We start from the raw sequence: 14,401 nt of genomic DNA, 5'->3' as shown, positions 1-14,401 counted from the left end.
CCGAGGCAGGGCTCAGTGGAGTTATTTCTACAGTCCAGACTTGCAATGGATGAGTCCACAGGAGGGAATGACCAAGAGTGGAGGTGTGTGGTGGCCGGTGGTGCTGAGGGGACCGGAGCTGGAGATGAGGAGGCTGGAGAGGTCGGGATGGGCATGGGGGAGGTGACGGACTGGACGGGATGGAGTGGTGGTGACAGCAGTGGCGTGGCGTGGCGTGGCGAGATGCACGGACAGCATTCTTACCTCTGATTGGTGAACCACCTGGCGAGGTAATTTGAATGCAAATAAGATCAGAGAGAAGCATTAGTACAAAAGGAAGGAAAGCCACAAAAAGCCAAACCAGATAAAATAAAACATGAGAAAGGGCCTTAAATACACGGAGAAATCGAGGCCCGAGTTAGGCCGACGCAGGTGACAAGTGCGCAGGCACCAGGCTGAGCCAGGCTGAGTGCGGGTGAAGCTGTGTCCCCCGGGTCACTGGCACTGCTCTGAGGAGGTGAGGGAGGGTGGGGCCGGGGATATCGGGGCTGGAGGTGATGGGACTCAGGAAGGTGGAATCAGGGCTCCTGCAGACCCAGCTGGCTGAAGCCAACGAGGGGAAAAGTGAATAAAAGTAGTAGCAACCCCACTCCTTAAGGGCACCTAAATTTCACAGGTGGGTAAGATTTCAAAACAAAGCACTTACCAAAAGCAACCAAGGAGGTTAAGCACACAGAAAGGGCTAAAGGGAGGGCCTGCCATAGGCCACCACCACCAGGCCAGGTTTCCCTCAAGCAAAGCAGACATACCAGCCAAGCCCCACCATGGGACTTGGCGTGAACTTACACCCCAGTAGCAAACGCCTTCTACAGCCCACTCGACCCTGCTAAAAAGCGAGTAACTATTGAGTTTACCCCCAACCTGACTGGTGAGAGCCAGAGGCCGGTGTCCCCTCCCTGCCTGTTCAGTGCTTCAAGCCCAGAGGGCCAGACGCACACCTCCAAATGCCTGGTGCAGGGTGGTTACGAGGTCTGAACAGCTGCCTTCCCAGCAGGTGCCTCCTCTGAGGCTGTGTTCGGGCCCCATCTTCTACCTCTGCCTCATCCAGAGGAGTGAGCAGCCTCCGGGCGAGCCTGGGCCCAGGGCTGTCCACCCTGACCCTCTCTGCCCATTGCTACGGGAGGGAAATATGCCAAAAGACAAATCAAACACTGATTACTCTCTCATTAAACTCGATGACAACTGCCTAGGAGGAATTATCCATGTTCACACGGGAAAGATGAAACAAACTGAGGAACAGCAAGTGACTTGCCCAAAGCCCAAGGTCACATGGCCTGTAAGTGAGGTCGCAGGAACTAATCAGGTCTGGTGCACAGCCTCCCCACTGCAGATACAGAGGCTGGAGGGAAGGTAAAGGCAGCTGCTGGGACCTGGGCTGGGGGTGTGAGGGGCTGCAGAGAGACTGGGAAGAACCATCATCACAGTGATCCTCCAGGCATGGTCCAGGGGACCTTTAGTGGCCCTGAGACCCTTTCGGAGGGCCCACAAGGTCAAAACTATTTTCATGATACTAAGAAGTTATTTGCATTTTTCACTTTTGTTGTCTTGTGAATATAGAGTGGAGTTTTCCAGAAGCTCTGTGAAGTGTGATACTGCAACAGAGCAAATGTGGAAGCAGATGTGAGAATCCAGTGACCATCTTCGATCAAGCCCCAAATTAAAGAGATTTGTTAAAGTGTAAAACAATGCCACTGTACTCGTGAAATGTTTGCTTGAGGAAACATAATTATTTTTCATGAAAACATATCATTTAACATATAATGGTTTTTTTAAAAATAATTTTAAAGTTTAAATATTTAAAACCTTTTCAGTCTTAATATCTAATATGGTAAATGCTGACAGGAAAAACCTCCAGAAACGAAAGCTCCTTGAGATTCTCTAATATTTACAATCGGAGGTGCTAAGACGAAAAAGTCAACAGCCACTGATCTACTTCTACAGTGCTTGCTGGACATGGCAGGGGGTGGCTGTGTAAATGGCCCAGGACTCGGACCCCTAGCTTCTGGCCTCTGCTCTCCCCAAACCTAACCTGCTGTGTGACGAGTCTCTGGACCTCTCGGAAGAGTCATTTCTCTACCAACTGAAAGAAGAATTTGCCTTACCATTTCACAAGGTGGGTGTGGGAGACTGGCAGGGACCCAGGAGTCTGCATTGCTCCCGAGAGGTGCCAGTGTGCTCAGGCCAAAGGGAAATCATGACCATGCACTGCCAGTGTCCCTGCCTGACAGACCCAGACCCTGATGGGTGAAGAGGGTTGGGGGGCAGGCTCTTCTGGTCAGAGCTGGGCCAGCCAGCAGAGTAGGGGACTGCAGGCGTCAGGCCCACCCTGAATGAAGCCTGCTCCGCCCTTGGCTCTGGGTCCTATCTGCCAGAGCCGGTGGGCCTCCGCCTGCAGCCAGATGCTGGCATCTATGCTCAGGCCCTGTAGTCTCAGCTCAGGTTTCAGAGGGTGTGGAAGGAGGCTGTGCTCTGGGTGAGAACGTAGCTGGGTGGATCAGGTTGTCCTCAACGGTGATGAGATGGCGGCTTGCACATTCAGGCCACTGAGCAGAGCACGGGAGGTCTCCTTGACGCCCTGTCCAGGCTTGGCAGAGCGTGTGGGCCACCAGCTCCTTTCAGGACCCGGCAGTGGCTCTGAACCCCACTTGGAGACTGGCCCCTGCTAGCTGCTCCAGTGACACCATCTGCTCCTGACTTGATTTCCATTCTCCCTGAACTTGTCTCCGTTCCTCCTGGGTCCACCATGGGCCTCGAGTTCAAATTCCCAACAGGCTCCTATGTCAGCACGTCATGTCACTTCAGTAAGGAAAGCGCCCGTGGAGCAGAGCTCACACGTGAGTAAGGCTCACACCAGCTGCCTTCCTCTCCAGCTCCTGTTCCGGGGCCATGCCCCGTGACATGTGCTGTAGTTCAGCCTGCAGGTGCCTGACAAGTTCTGGGGACCGGTCAGGGAGGGCCTGAGCTCTGGAGAGGATGGGGCCGTGGAACTCTGGAGGGCCCGCAGTGTCCAGCCACTCCCCAGGTCCCAGATTTGGTGTATGCGATACTAGAAGGCCTCTGGGTGACTGCACAGGGGGGCTCCCTGGCTCTGGATCTCCACATGTGACCCCAAGTGACTCCCCTAAGTCAGCTGTAAAGTGGGCATGATAATCACAGCCTGTCCTACTTCTCGGGCTTGGGGAGAATCAAATGCAACAAAAGGCAGGAAAATACTTTGTGATCTGTCGGCGATGCGTAAACTGTGACGGTCCCTGTAAACGGCTGAGTGCTTGGGGGCCTGATTCCACTCCACTGAAGGGATATCCCTGTCACATGTGCAGGGCACCCTTTTAAGTGGTAACAGGACAGGGGCAGCAGTGACTGGAGTGGAGGGCCAGGAAGCAATGGGGGAAAGAATCCTGTCTGTCACTACAGAGGTGGGGGGATTGAGACCCCAAGGGTGTCATCCTAGGAACTGGACCCTGGGGCCACAACCCTCCAGGTGACGGCTTCCAGGTGGCAGTAAAGGTCAAACGAGGTCTTCCTCAGAGCTAAGAAGCAGGAGAGGTGGACATTGGTCTGCAGGAACAGGGCTCAAAGGTCACGTTCATGAAATAATTTATCAACAAGGGCTCAGAGATACCTATCCTACAGATGGGTTTGTGCTAGGAGCTGGGGGAGACCTTGCGGCTGCACGGCAGGGAGCCAGACCCAGGCCCTCCCTGCAAGCGGCACCTAGCCTAAGTGAGCAGAACAAGAGCCAGGCAGTAACAACACAGGGCGGGTGCGTCCTGAAGGAGTAGGCCTTACTTAGGCAGAGGTGGGAGAGGCTTCATGATCTGGTGAATTAGAGCAGAGGGCAAGGATGGGGTCAGGGTGGTTCAGGGCAAGTGGGGAGTGGCCACCGGTAACAAGAGCCCGGTTCACGGAGCCCTCCCAGTACCCGAGGCAGCAAACTACAGTTTCCACTGCTGTCGTCTCACTTAGTGCTTACTGTCACTCCTTTTTAATGGTGAGAAAACAGAAGCTCAGAGCAGTTAAAGGACTTAACAGAACTGCTAAGTTGGGTAGCTGAGATGGAGGAGGTAAAGCTGGAGATGTGAGCTGGGAAGATCGAGAGGGGTTCCGTGTGCCTTGTTCGGGAACAGGTGCCTGGCCACTCGGGCAGTGAGAGGCCACTGCGGTTGTCGGAACATGGAGGCACCAAGGGGAAAACTGACAGCTGCTGGGGGACAGATTCCCGGGTGGAGCCTGGAGGCAGGGAGGGCAGTGCTCGGCACTGCGATATGACCGAGGCAACAGAAGGAAAAAGGGGGGTCCAACATGAGAACCATGTGGGTGATGAGAAGATTTGATTCTTCCTCAATGGAAGAGTCGGGGTGTGTCCCAGGTTTCGGGCTGAGGGGGCTGCCACTTGCCGGGAGAGGGTCAGGGTGGGGGAGAAGGGTGTGGCTGTTTGGGAAGGAAGTCACCACTCATGGCGGCCAGGGTGACACTAACACGGCAGATAGGTTTTTTTAGTCTAAAACTCAGGTAAGCTGTGTGGTGTTGGAGAGACAGACCTAGGCATGCAGGAGTGGAGAGGCGACCTGAAGCTGCAGGAGCGGGTGAGCTGGCCTAGGGGAAGGCCCTGCCCATGGGACAAGGGGAGGGTGACAAGGGCTCCCCGGCTGGAGGAAGGAGCAGGGGAAGGTGAGGCCTCCGGGAAGACAGGAGTGAGAGGGAAGCCAGGGAGGGGGGAGGAGCAGCAGCCAGTGGAGTAACGGGCAGGCGCCGACTCACTGGGCAGTGAATGGGTGGCACAGGGCCTGGCATACAGTAAGCACTGCATAAATACTTGATGAACAAGCACGCAAGACAGTGTGCCTTCCCAGAATTGCTGCCACGGGCAGTCAGTGCCATTCTGGGGTGGAGGCCAGGCTTGCAGGGAGGACCATCTGCCTGTTTGGGGAGCCTGCCTGGGCGGACTGTGGGGAAATGCAGAGGAGCCGAACCATGCTGGCCACTGGGCAGCGCTGGGCAGCGGTTGCAAATGCTACCGGACCATTTCCTGCCTTGATTATGGCTGTTTTAATTAACTGCGTTACAGCTGCCTCCATCTTGTTGAGTTTTAATTAAATTAAATGAGCTAACACTTCGTAGGCCGTCTCAGGCGGCCATGGCTAGGGCCTGAATCCTGCCCTGCTGGGCAGCTCATCCCTCCCTCCTCCCCTGGGCACTGCAGGGGTGTCTACCTGATGGGAGGTAGCAGGGAGGGGCTGGAACCCCAGAGAGTGGCAGGGGCACCTCTAAAGCCTGCAGGGCCCTGAAAGGGTTAGAGTCACGTCCTCCTTTGCAGTGTTGACATCACAGCTGACGGGCAGCAGGGGCTCTGGTTGGTGCCGGCCATCTTGCCTGAGCCCACTGGCCTGCAGCTAGCAGGAGTTTCTGGACCAAGGTCTATCGGTCCAGCCCTTGCTGGCGGCAAATGCAGAACGCAGCTAAGCTGATTCTGAGCCTCCTTTCCCGCCTGTGCCGTTCCCACAAAAACTGAATCAATTATCCTGGCGGGAGCCTCAGAGGTGGATCGATCAATGGGGCGACACCTCCTGCCTGGTCATGACGGCATCCTTGCTCCCGGGCCTCCGAGCTGGCTCGACTGAGATATCCAGAGGAGACAGGTGGCCCTGGTGGCCAAGGGATGGCAGCAAGTCCTCCTGGCTCTAAGCTCCTGAGGTCCAGCCTTTTGAAGCCTGATGCATAAAGCATCTTTGGCCTCTTTTCTTGGCTAAACCCTGCTGCCTGGAGAAGTAAGGAGAAGCATCACGAAGGCCCCCTCGCAGGCCAGGCTATAGGAAAAATAGAGGACGAACGCCCATAGAGCACCCCTGCAGAGCCCAACGCTATGCTGGGGCACATCACTCATGCTGCAAGGAGCCAGGATGGACCAAAGTCTAGACTCTGATGATCCCAGGAAGGTAAAAGAATCACCGATGACTAGACCTCGCTGTCCAGCTCTTTCCTGGGCCAGATGGGCCTGTACCAAGATCTGGCCTGCCCAGTGGATGCCCTCTGCATGGCTCCAGAAGGTCGGCCCCAGGCTGAGACCTCCTGTGGCTCCCAGGTATCCAGGCCCAAGAGGGAAGGCTGTGCTTAGTTTCAGCTGGACACCTTTCCTAAAGTCTGTGCGGCCCCTTGTCCCTCACCCTCTGCTCACCTGAACGCAGCTGCTTGATGCGGCCATTGCTCGTGGCAGGGTCCACAGGGAGGAAGTCCTTGAACCAAGAGATCTCTGGATCTGGATTCCCGCCTGCTGCACACAGCATGGTGGCTGTGCGTGCCTTCTCCACCACCTTCAGCTGAGGCCCCATGTCGATGGAAGGGAAGCCAGAGGGCAGCTGTTCCTCTGCAGACAAAGGACAGACATGTGAGTTAGGGCTGGCACTGCCTGCCCTCTAGAACCCTCTGCTGTGGGCAGCTTCTCCTGACTCCCAGGTTGGATGGCACCCTCAAGACCCCTGTCTCCCAATTCCTGACTTTTAAGGGTGGAGCCTGCTCCACGTAAGGACTGGGGAGTCCTGAGTCCCACTACCCAGGCCTGCCCTCTCTGGGGCTTGGGCGGGGGCGGGGAGGGGCTACAGTGGGGCCCGTCCTGCCCTGTCAGGGAGTTTCCAGGTCTGAGAAACAATGCCTCAGAGGGGAGATGTCAGCACTTATCTCTCTGGGCCCCGGGAAAAACAAGGATTGATGCTCTGCTGGCCACAGCAGAAAGTGCTATACAGATGCTGGGCTGCACGTGGCCCACAGCTCGTACGGCAGCACCCAGAGCCACAACTGAGCCCAAAAGCCCCCTGTGCTGTCTAATCCCCATTCCCTCTTCTGCACGTGCAGTGTCCCCTCCACTGTTCACATCTAGCCTCTAGCTCTACAGCATAGCAGAGCCCCACATCACAGCCTGAATTCTGGACCTGACTCTGGGTACCCCCTGCCCTACCAATGACCCCTCACCTCACTCAACCCCTGGTCCTGCCCTGACCAATTCTCTACTGCAGTCGTGACCCTAACCCTCATCCCTCACTCACTGGGGGCCGTGGTCAGGCCTGGGGACCATGTCAGAGCATGTGGAGGCTAAGGAGATAAAAAAACTCTATGAGGAGTTCACCAAAATTTGATGAAGGCAAAACCCTTCCCTGGCTGCCTTTTCCCATCTTGCCAGGGGTTGGCGACTCACATAAGAGTCAGTTCCCTGGAAGCAACAGGTATTAGCGCATCCCCACTCCCGCTGCATCTAGGCTTCTGCACACAGCCCCTGAGGGGCTGCGCACAGGCTCTGGACTAGCACAGGCCACGTGGGGCTTAACCTCCACCACTAACTAGCTCTGTGACCTGGATGCATTACTAATCCTCTCCGTGCCTCCATTTATCTGGAAACAGGGTTCAAGTGCCTACCTTGTAAAGCCATCTTGAGGACTACATCTGATGATGTATAAGTGCTGGGCAGTGTCTGACACAGAATCTGCACCAATGAATATTAGCTGACGTTATCATTATAACTAGCAACGGCTAAGCCACCAGGGCAGACAGGTACCAAGGCTAGGGCCTGAGGCTGGTGAGAGGTCCTCCCCACCAGAGTGTGTGTGTGAGAACTGGGCAGAGTCTCTCTGTCGGTGTGGACGCCAGGCACGCCCAATAGAGGACGGGAACACTGTCAGTCTTCCTCTGGGGCAGGGGGCAGGGGCAAGGCTCTGTGGTGGCAGCAACCAGGATATAGCACCACCTGGACCTTCCTCTCTTGGGCCCAGCACAAGATGGATGTGTTGGGACACTTGCTGAGGTCAGGCTCCTGTGCCAGGAAAAAGGCACATGGCATTCTCAGAAGCGATTCTAGAAAGTAAAGGCTTGAAAGGCTGGTTCTCCCTCTAGACTCTCAGGGAACCAGGGGGACTGCCTGGGGAGGCAGGCAGGAGAGGAAGCTGGAGGAGCCCCAGTAGGCAGGGGCAAAACATCCCTCTATCTGCTGCTAGATCCCAGGAGGAGCTCTGCTAAGGTTCCAGCATCCCAAATGCCCTCTGGGGCATCCCAAAGGGACTGTGGCCCCCTCAGGAGAGGGGGGGTCTCAGGCTAGGGAGCAGTAGGATTCCCAGCATGGCCTTGCCTCCTCAGCCTCTCCCAGTAGCTGGCAGGATGCTTACTTCCCCATCTGCAGCCCTATAAATTCCAGATGTGAACCCAGCATCTCCTTGGCTGTAAATATGATCCCACTGTGTCCTGACTTTCAGCTCTGATTTTTAAAAGGAAAATGTTAAACAGTGGCAGGAAAAAGGAAAGTGGCAAGAAGACACGACTTGGGAAATACCAAGCAGGAAGCAGCCTCCTTTGGGTCTGCTGTCACTTGCTTTCACAGAAAGGCCCAGGCAGAGGCCCAGCCTGAGGGGCCCGCCCCCTACACCCTCCTTGCCCTTCCCAGCAGCTGGGGGACACTCAGGAGAGTGAGAGCCACCCTAGCCCACCAGGGTGCCAGTCCTGAATCCTACCCTGCTCAGTTCCTCTGAGCAGTGAGAGTGTCAGGGCCTGCCAGAGTTTGGGTCCAGGAGTCGGCTGGTCCCCATCTCCACCAGCAAGGTAGATCAAGGGAGAAGGGAAGAAGCGCAAACACCTGCAGCCCCGTGTCCCGGAATCTACTCTGAATTCCTAACACGGGGAAGGTCTTGGGGATTTACGCCAAATTAAGGACAATTAATTTTCCTCCCTCAATTATCGCGCCCTCAGTGGCTCCGTCCTTGGCTCAGATCATGCCTCAGGCACTGCCGCCAGAGCCTAAAACCGGCATGTGTGAAGAGCTGTCCATAAAACAGCGGGACCCAAAAGCCAGTCCCTTGTGCCAACTAGGCTTCTAGGCAGAACTGGGAAGGCTGCAGTTCTGCACCTCCAGCGGGGGAAGCGTGTCTCACAGGAGGACTCCAGCCCCTCGAGAGTGACCGCGCTGCTGTCTCTTCCTTCTACACTCCCCAGGAGGCCTCCGGCACATTCAAATGTAGCCAAGGTCAGCAGCTGTTTACTGATGCCTGTCGTGTATCTGGCCAAGCTGGGCACTAGGCACGCTGGTGTAAACTGACCCATCCACTGGTCCGGCACATTTATTCCCTGCACACCCCCAGTACCCACAGGGATCAGGTCCACCATAGCCCGAAGCACTGAGGCTAAGGACCAGGGTGAGTCTTTCAGTCAGACTTCACACGATCACTCCAAACCCATCAGCAATCAGGAAAACTGAGGCTCGGATATGAGAAGTAGAAAGTTACAGTTATGGAGCATTTATTATGTTCCACGCACTGAGTTAAAATGCTTAAAAAAAATGAGTTAATCTTTGCCAAAACCCTATGTGGTAGATGAGTGAACGGGGGGGGGGGGGGTTAGACACCCGCCCAAGGTCACACCACAACATCTGAGGTAGGGCCGGACGACCCCCGGGGGTGGGACCCCGCCCAGGCAGGGCTGGGTCCTGGGCTCTCGGGAGGGGCGGCCCGGGGAGCCGCGCCACCATCCTGCCACATACCACGCCCTCTGACGGCTTCAGGGCTCCGCGCTCCACAGAAGCCCGCTGCACACAAGCTGCACGCACCCACACCCCGATGTGTGGTCATCGAGTCCCCTCAAAATCTGTCCCCCCCGGCTGCAGGTGGAGGGAAGGGCTCCTCCCCCTCCAGGCCACCCGGTAACCATGGCAACGCGAGAGGCGGGCTCGCGAAGGAAGGCTGCGCGTGCCCGCGTCCCAGCGGGCGCGCAACCGTGATTGGTCTAGGCAGCTGCCGCCCCTCCGGCCCCCGTCTGGGTGGAGCGGGCGTGCCCCTCCCGGGACCCTGTTCCTCCACTCCAACTCCCCACCTCTCTGCTCCCCCCCTCCCTTAGGCTTCCTTCCCGCTCAACCGCCCAACCGCTCAACCGCGTAACTGGGGTTCCCTACACCTGCCTCACAGGCTCAGCCAGGCATTTGCAGTGTCTGTGCCTCTAGGGCGGAGGCCCTTCTATTCTCTGAAAAGGGGGTCCTTGGGAGAGAAAGAGAAGTCCATGGGGCCTTTAAGGGGCTTCAGAGGTACCAGGGAGCCTAAGTCTCTACAGCTGTCTGTGGATTTCACCTGCACGCACAGGTAGGGTGCGCACACATTCCCAGGGCTCTCCCGCGAGGACCACTGTCTGCGTACTTGGGGTGGGTGCGCAGGAGTACATTAACGGCTCCTGCACCAAACTGCACTGGTCTTTAGATACTGCAACGGGAGGTCTAAACTCCTTCCCTGCTGTCCCCACTGGCCAGAGGAAGATGACAGGGTGTGTGTGGTGGGGGGAAGGGGGTGGAGGGAGACTAAGGCTCAGAGAGGGGTAGACACTTGGCCGAAACCCCACAGCAATGGTGGAGCTGCTTCAAATCCATGACTCACCTGCTATCTTGGTGGCTTCCTGGAGGAGGAGTCAGTCACAAGAGTACTAAACCCTTGAGCATGGGAGGCAGGAAGAGATTTCTGGGGGCAGGGAGGGACTGCCCAAATAAAGGCTAGGGGGAGGGTGGGGGGCCAGTAGGAAGGTGAGGCTGGTTGGAGCTAAGGCAAATGTTGGGGTCCTGACAGATGAGGCCAGAGTAGGGGTGGACAGGGGATGGGCTTAGGCTGGCTGCGATGGCTGGGGGAGGGAGGCTGCAGAGGCCCCTACAAAGCACACACAGGTTTCTTTGTCCAGCTCAGCCTGGATGCCTCAGGCTGAGTCTGGGCCAGAGGGAGGGGGCTGCACCAGGGAAGCTGACAGATGGAGACGCCTTGCAGGGTCCTGGGGCGGGCAGCACCGTCTGTCAGCACGACCTTCTCACCCGTGTTTACCCAGCTTCATGGCGTCTCCGTGCACACGCAGGCACACATCGGCACACACGTACACAGGCTCCCTGGGGTGGCACCATCTGCAAGCCTGACCTCCTCCTCTGTGCATGAGTGTTGGGCCTGGCCTCACCCTGTCTCTGAACACAGACACCTAGAAACATGCACAGCCCGGGACCCACAGAGATATACATGGCGAAAGAGACAGGTGCAAAAATAGAAACCTCCACACGCGTATGGAGGGGCACCTGCAGTGACAAGCACCTGTGGAAACAAGACTCATGCAAGCAGATCCAGAGGCAGTGCACACAGGCACTCCACACACATGTGGAAACATGCAGTCAGAGATACACGTATGCTGAGGCACGTGTACCCAGAGACACGGGAAATGCAGAGACGTGTAGAGAAACACGAAGGAACGTCATGAGTAGCAGGGCAGCTGGTTCCCCCAACCCCGGTGCACTCTAAGGAAACCAAGGCCACCTTAAGCCTTGTCCCTGAGGCATCTCCATCCTTTGCAGTGTTGGGGCCAAGACACCACCTATCAATTCAGATGCCTTCCCCAGACCTACAGTCTCCCCGTCTCCCAGCTTCCAAGCAGTAAGCGGGGGCCTAGGGAGCCTTGGGCCCATCTTCCTTCACAGCTTTCAGTCTCCATTTTCAGCTTTTTCTAAGAGAAAACTCCCACCTCTTGCAGCACTCCGATTTCATCAAACTTGGCATCTTAAAAGCCTGTTTTGTTTTTGAATCTGAGCTGTTTGGGGCCTGTCAGCAGCGAGAGCCCAAGAGTGGTAGTGAGAGCGGAGAGCAGCCGTGGCCTCCCCCTCCTCCAGGGCTTCCCTGGCACCTCACACCACCCTACTCAACCTGGTTGGTGAGGCCTCAGGGCCACACACACTCAAGTGAATCCTGGGGCTGTCCCTGAGCACACACCTCAGCAGCACTCTGGCTTCCCGGGCCCTGGCCCAGGCTGGACTCGGCTCCTGGGGTTCCCCCACCTTGACCCTACTCCAGGAAGATTCTTTTCATCCATTTACCCCCCTAGGTTCAGACCACAGACAGCCTCCCACTTACTCCTCAGACCCCCGCCCCCCCCCCAACTGCTTCTGGCCAGCTCACCAAGGTCAACCATGACTCCACGAGACTAAATTCAAAGGGCACTTCTCAGTGTTCATCTCGCCTGACCTCTCGACAGCACCCCGCCCCACTGACCACTCACTCCTCCTTCACATGCCTGTCTTCTCTCCATCCCCGCAGCCTCACTCCAGGTCTCTCTCCTACCTCTCAAGCCCCTTCTCACCAGATTCCCAGGGACCACCCCGCCACGTGCTGCCCCCCAACATGAAGCATTAGCCAGCTGGGGCTCCATCCGGGCCCTCTTCCTCCCTCTTGGCTCTGGCTCCCTGAGATTTGCCATTTCTCAGCCTTCAAAACTCCATTTCCAGAGGTCCCTTGAAGTGCTGGCGAATCTGCACAGGCCTCCTGGATTCTTCCGCCTGGATGCCTACACACGCCTGATACAACAGATTTCTAACTAGACTCGTTGACTTGCCCTTTCAGACCTGGTCCTGAATCGTAGAAAATATTACCACCATCTACCTGGGCCCAGAGCCATAACCCACAGTCTTCCACCTCCCCAGTTCCATAGTAGCCAGGCAGGTCACCACTCTTTCTCCACTGCTTGTAGCCCATTCTCCCTTCCTCCCCTTCCTGCTGCCTGGGTTTAGGCCATTACTGCCTGTAAGGCTGCCCCAATCTCTCGCTGGTCTCCTTTCACCCTGCTCTGCACCCCCAGGGACCTTTCTGAAGCATACATTTGGTCATGTCATTCCTCTGATTAAAATCCTCTCTCCCCAGGCAACCAGAGGGAGGCACCTTACTAAGGATGGAGACTGCACACATGGGGGCATTTAAAACCTCCAACTAGGCTAGCTATTCCCAGAGCTGCTGGGCTCCACTCTGTGGTCATGAGTCTGTGGGAGAGGGGAGCCAGCAAGGAAGCCAAACACATAGTAGGGCCTTGTAAGTACCTCTGAGTGCAGGAGTGCGGGGGGGGGGGGGCAGGCTGGGCGCAGGGGAGGTGCCTACTGCCTGTCTAACAGAAGAGGCAAGTGTACTGCCTATACCACAGGAGGACCACTCAGAAGGGAGTCCACTTGGGCCCTTGGAGAAGGATCAAAACCAAAGAAGATGGGGGATTCTAGGTACCAAGAAACCCAGAGCCTGACCTTAGGCCCTCCTGGCAGTGCCCACCTACCTAACACCTCTCCCAACCCCAAGCCTAGGGCCCAGAACTTTCCAGGAAATGGCTGCAGAGCCTCATGTCTGCGGGGTCCCAAATGCTACAGTGATCATGATGGGGGATGGGAGGTGTGTGGAAGGATAGGTCAGAGAGACCACAGTCACTGGACCAGAAAAGCATGTAGGTCATGCATTGGCGGGGAGGGGAGGGGCAGGAGCTGGCCTGGGTTCTAGGGCTTCTGTGGCTGCCAATTAGGGCGGTGACAGGCCCAGCTTCTGCAAACAGCCTGTTACCCAGACACCTATGTAGGCAACAGGGAGAGGGCACAGCCTGCCACTTGGGAAGTCATCCTCTGCCTATGGTAGCTCTTTATCCCAACGACCCCAACCCCAAAGCCAGGCCTGGGCCAGGGGCAGGGAGGAGGGTGGGGCAGGGAGTGCTGACTCCCTGGGAAAACACCCACCCGTCCTGAAAGCAAGCTCCCTTCAGGGTCTGCTCTGGGTCCGGCACAGCCCAGGATCTCAGGACAGGGTCATATGTTGCTCATCAGCCCTCTTGTCCCTGAGGCTGTTTCCAAAAGGACTGAGTATGGGGGTGAACAGTGAGGGGGGGCGGTCTCAAGAGGTCCTTCATCACCCCACAGGTCCCAAAGCCAGCCAGGGTCAGAGCCACTGCAGAACCTGGGGGTCCAGGCCCAGCAGCGACTGACCCCCTAACCCAGTCACTGTCCCACTTGCCTAACGGCATCCCCTGAGCCTATCACAAAGTAGGCAAGACCAGACACACTCCATGTGTGGCACCCATGGGTGGTATGGTTCTGGTGAGTCGACTGGGTGAAAAAAGGTGAAAGGCAGCCTGGCCTTGGTAAGAAGAGGGGAGGAAGAAGTGGGGTCCCAAGGTCTGGGCAGGATCTCTATCTGGTGCACCCTCCCTCCTGGCCTGGCTGCACAGGAAGTGCTGAGGAGCTATCGTACTCGAGAACAGGTCAGCCTGACCACTCGGTCCCGTGTTCATCCCTGTCCAGCCGTCCTGCCTGCCAGCAGCTCTGAGCAGGGAACCCGTGGGTCCGAGAGATGATGAGCCCAGATGCAGCCTCTTTGACCATCCCCCCAGTGTCAGACCGACCCCCACACATTCAGCTCAAGATGCTTGTTGCCCACCACACCCCACACACACACTAATGCGTGCACACACACACAGACACTGCATGGTGTGGAGTGTATACCACTTACTGTATACACACCCCCTACAGTGCTCATGGGCACACAGGCACGCACGCAGGCACACACAGTCCGCTGCG

General features: G+C 56.8%; 1 protein-coding gene across 22 annotated transcripts in view; it reads right to left on the bottom strand.

Annotated features, from left to right (window-relative positions):
• Positions 1-14,401, bottom strand: part of PTPRF (protein tyrosine phosphatase receptor type F) — an 83,953-nt gene that overhangs the window by 44,174 nt on the left and 25,378 nt on the right. For 13 of the 22 annotated variants that reach the window (XM_040469917.1, XM_040469924.1, XM_040469918.1 and 10 more), the window contains exons 5-6: positions 6,215-6,403; positions 244-261 (exon numbers count right to left, since the gene is read on the bottom strand). In XM_040469917.1, the coding sequence (XP_040325851.1) occupies positions 244-261; positions 6,215-6,403 (207 nt within the window). Of the gene's footprint in view, positions 1-243; positions 262-6,214; positions 6,404-9,553; positions 9,645-14,401 lie in introns of those variants that run through there. The other 9 variants (XM_040469921.1, XM_040469923.1, XM_040469927.1 and 6 more) reach the window with 2 other exon arrangements.

The sequence above is a fragment of the Herpailurus yagouaroundi genome, unplaced genomic scaffold (assembly GCF_014898765.1).
Source record: "Herpailurus yagouaroundi ecotype Mexico unplaced genomic scaffold, PumYag 77, whole genome shotgun sequence".
Lineage (NCBI taxonomy): Eukaryota > Metazoa > Chordata > Mammalia > Carnivora > Felidae > Herpailurus > Herpailurus yagouaroundi.
The sequence above is the reverse complement of the archived record's forward strand: the minus strand, read 5'-3'. Positions and strand labels throughout refer to the sequence as shown.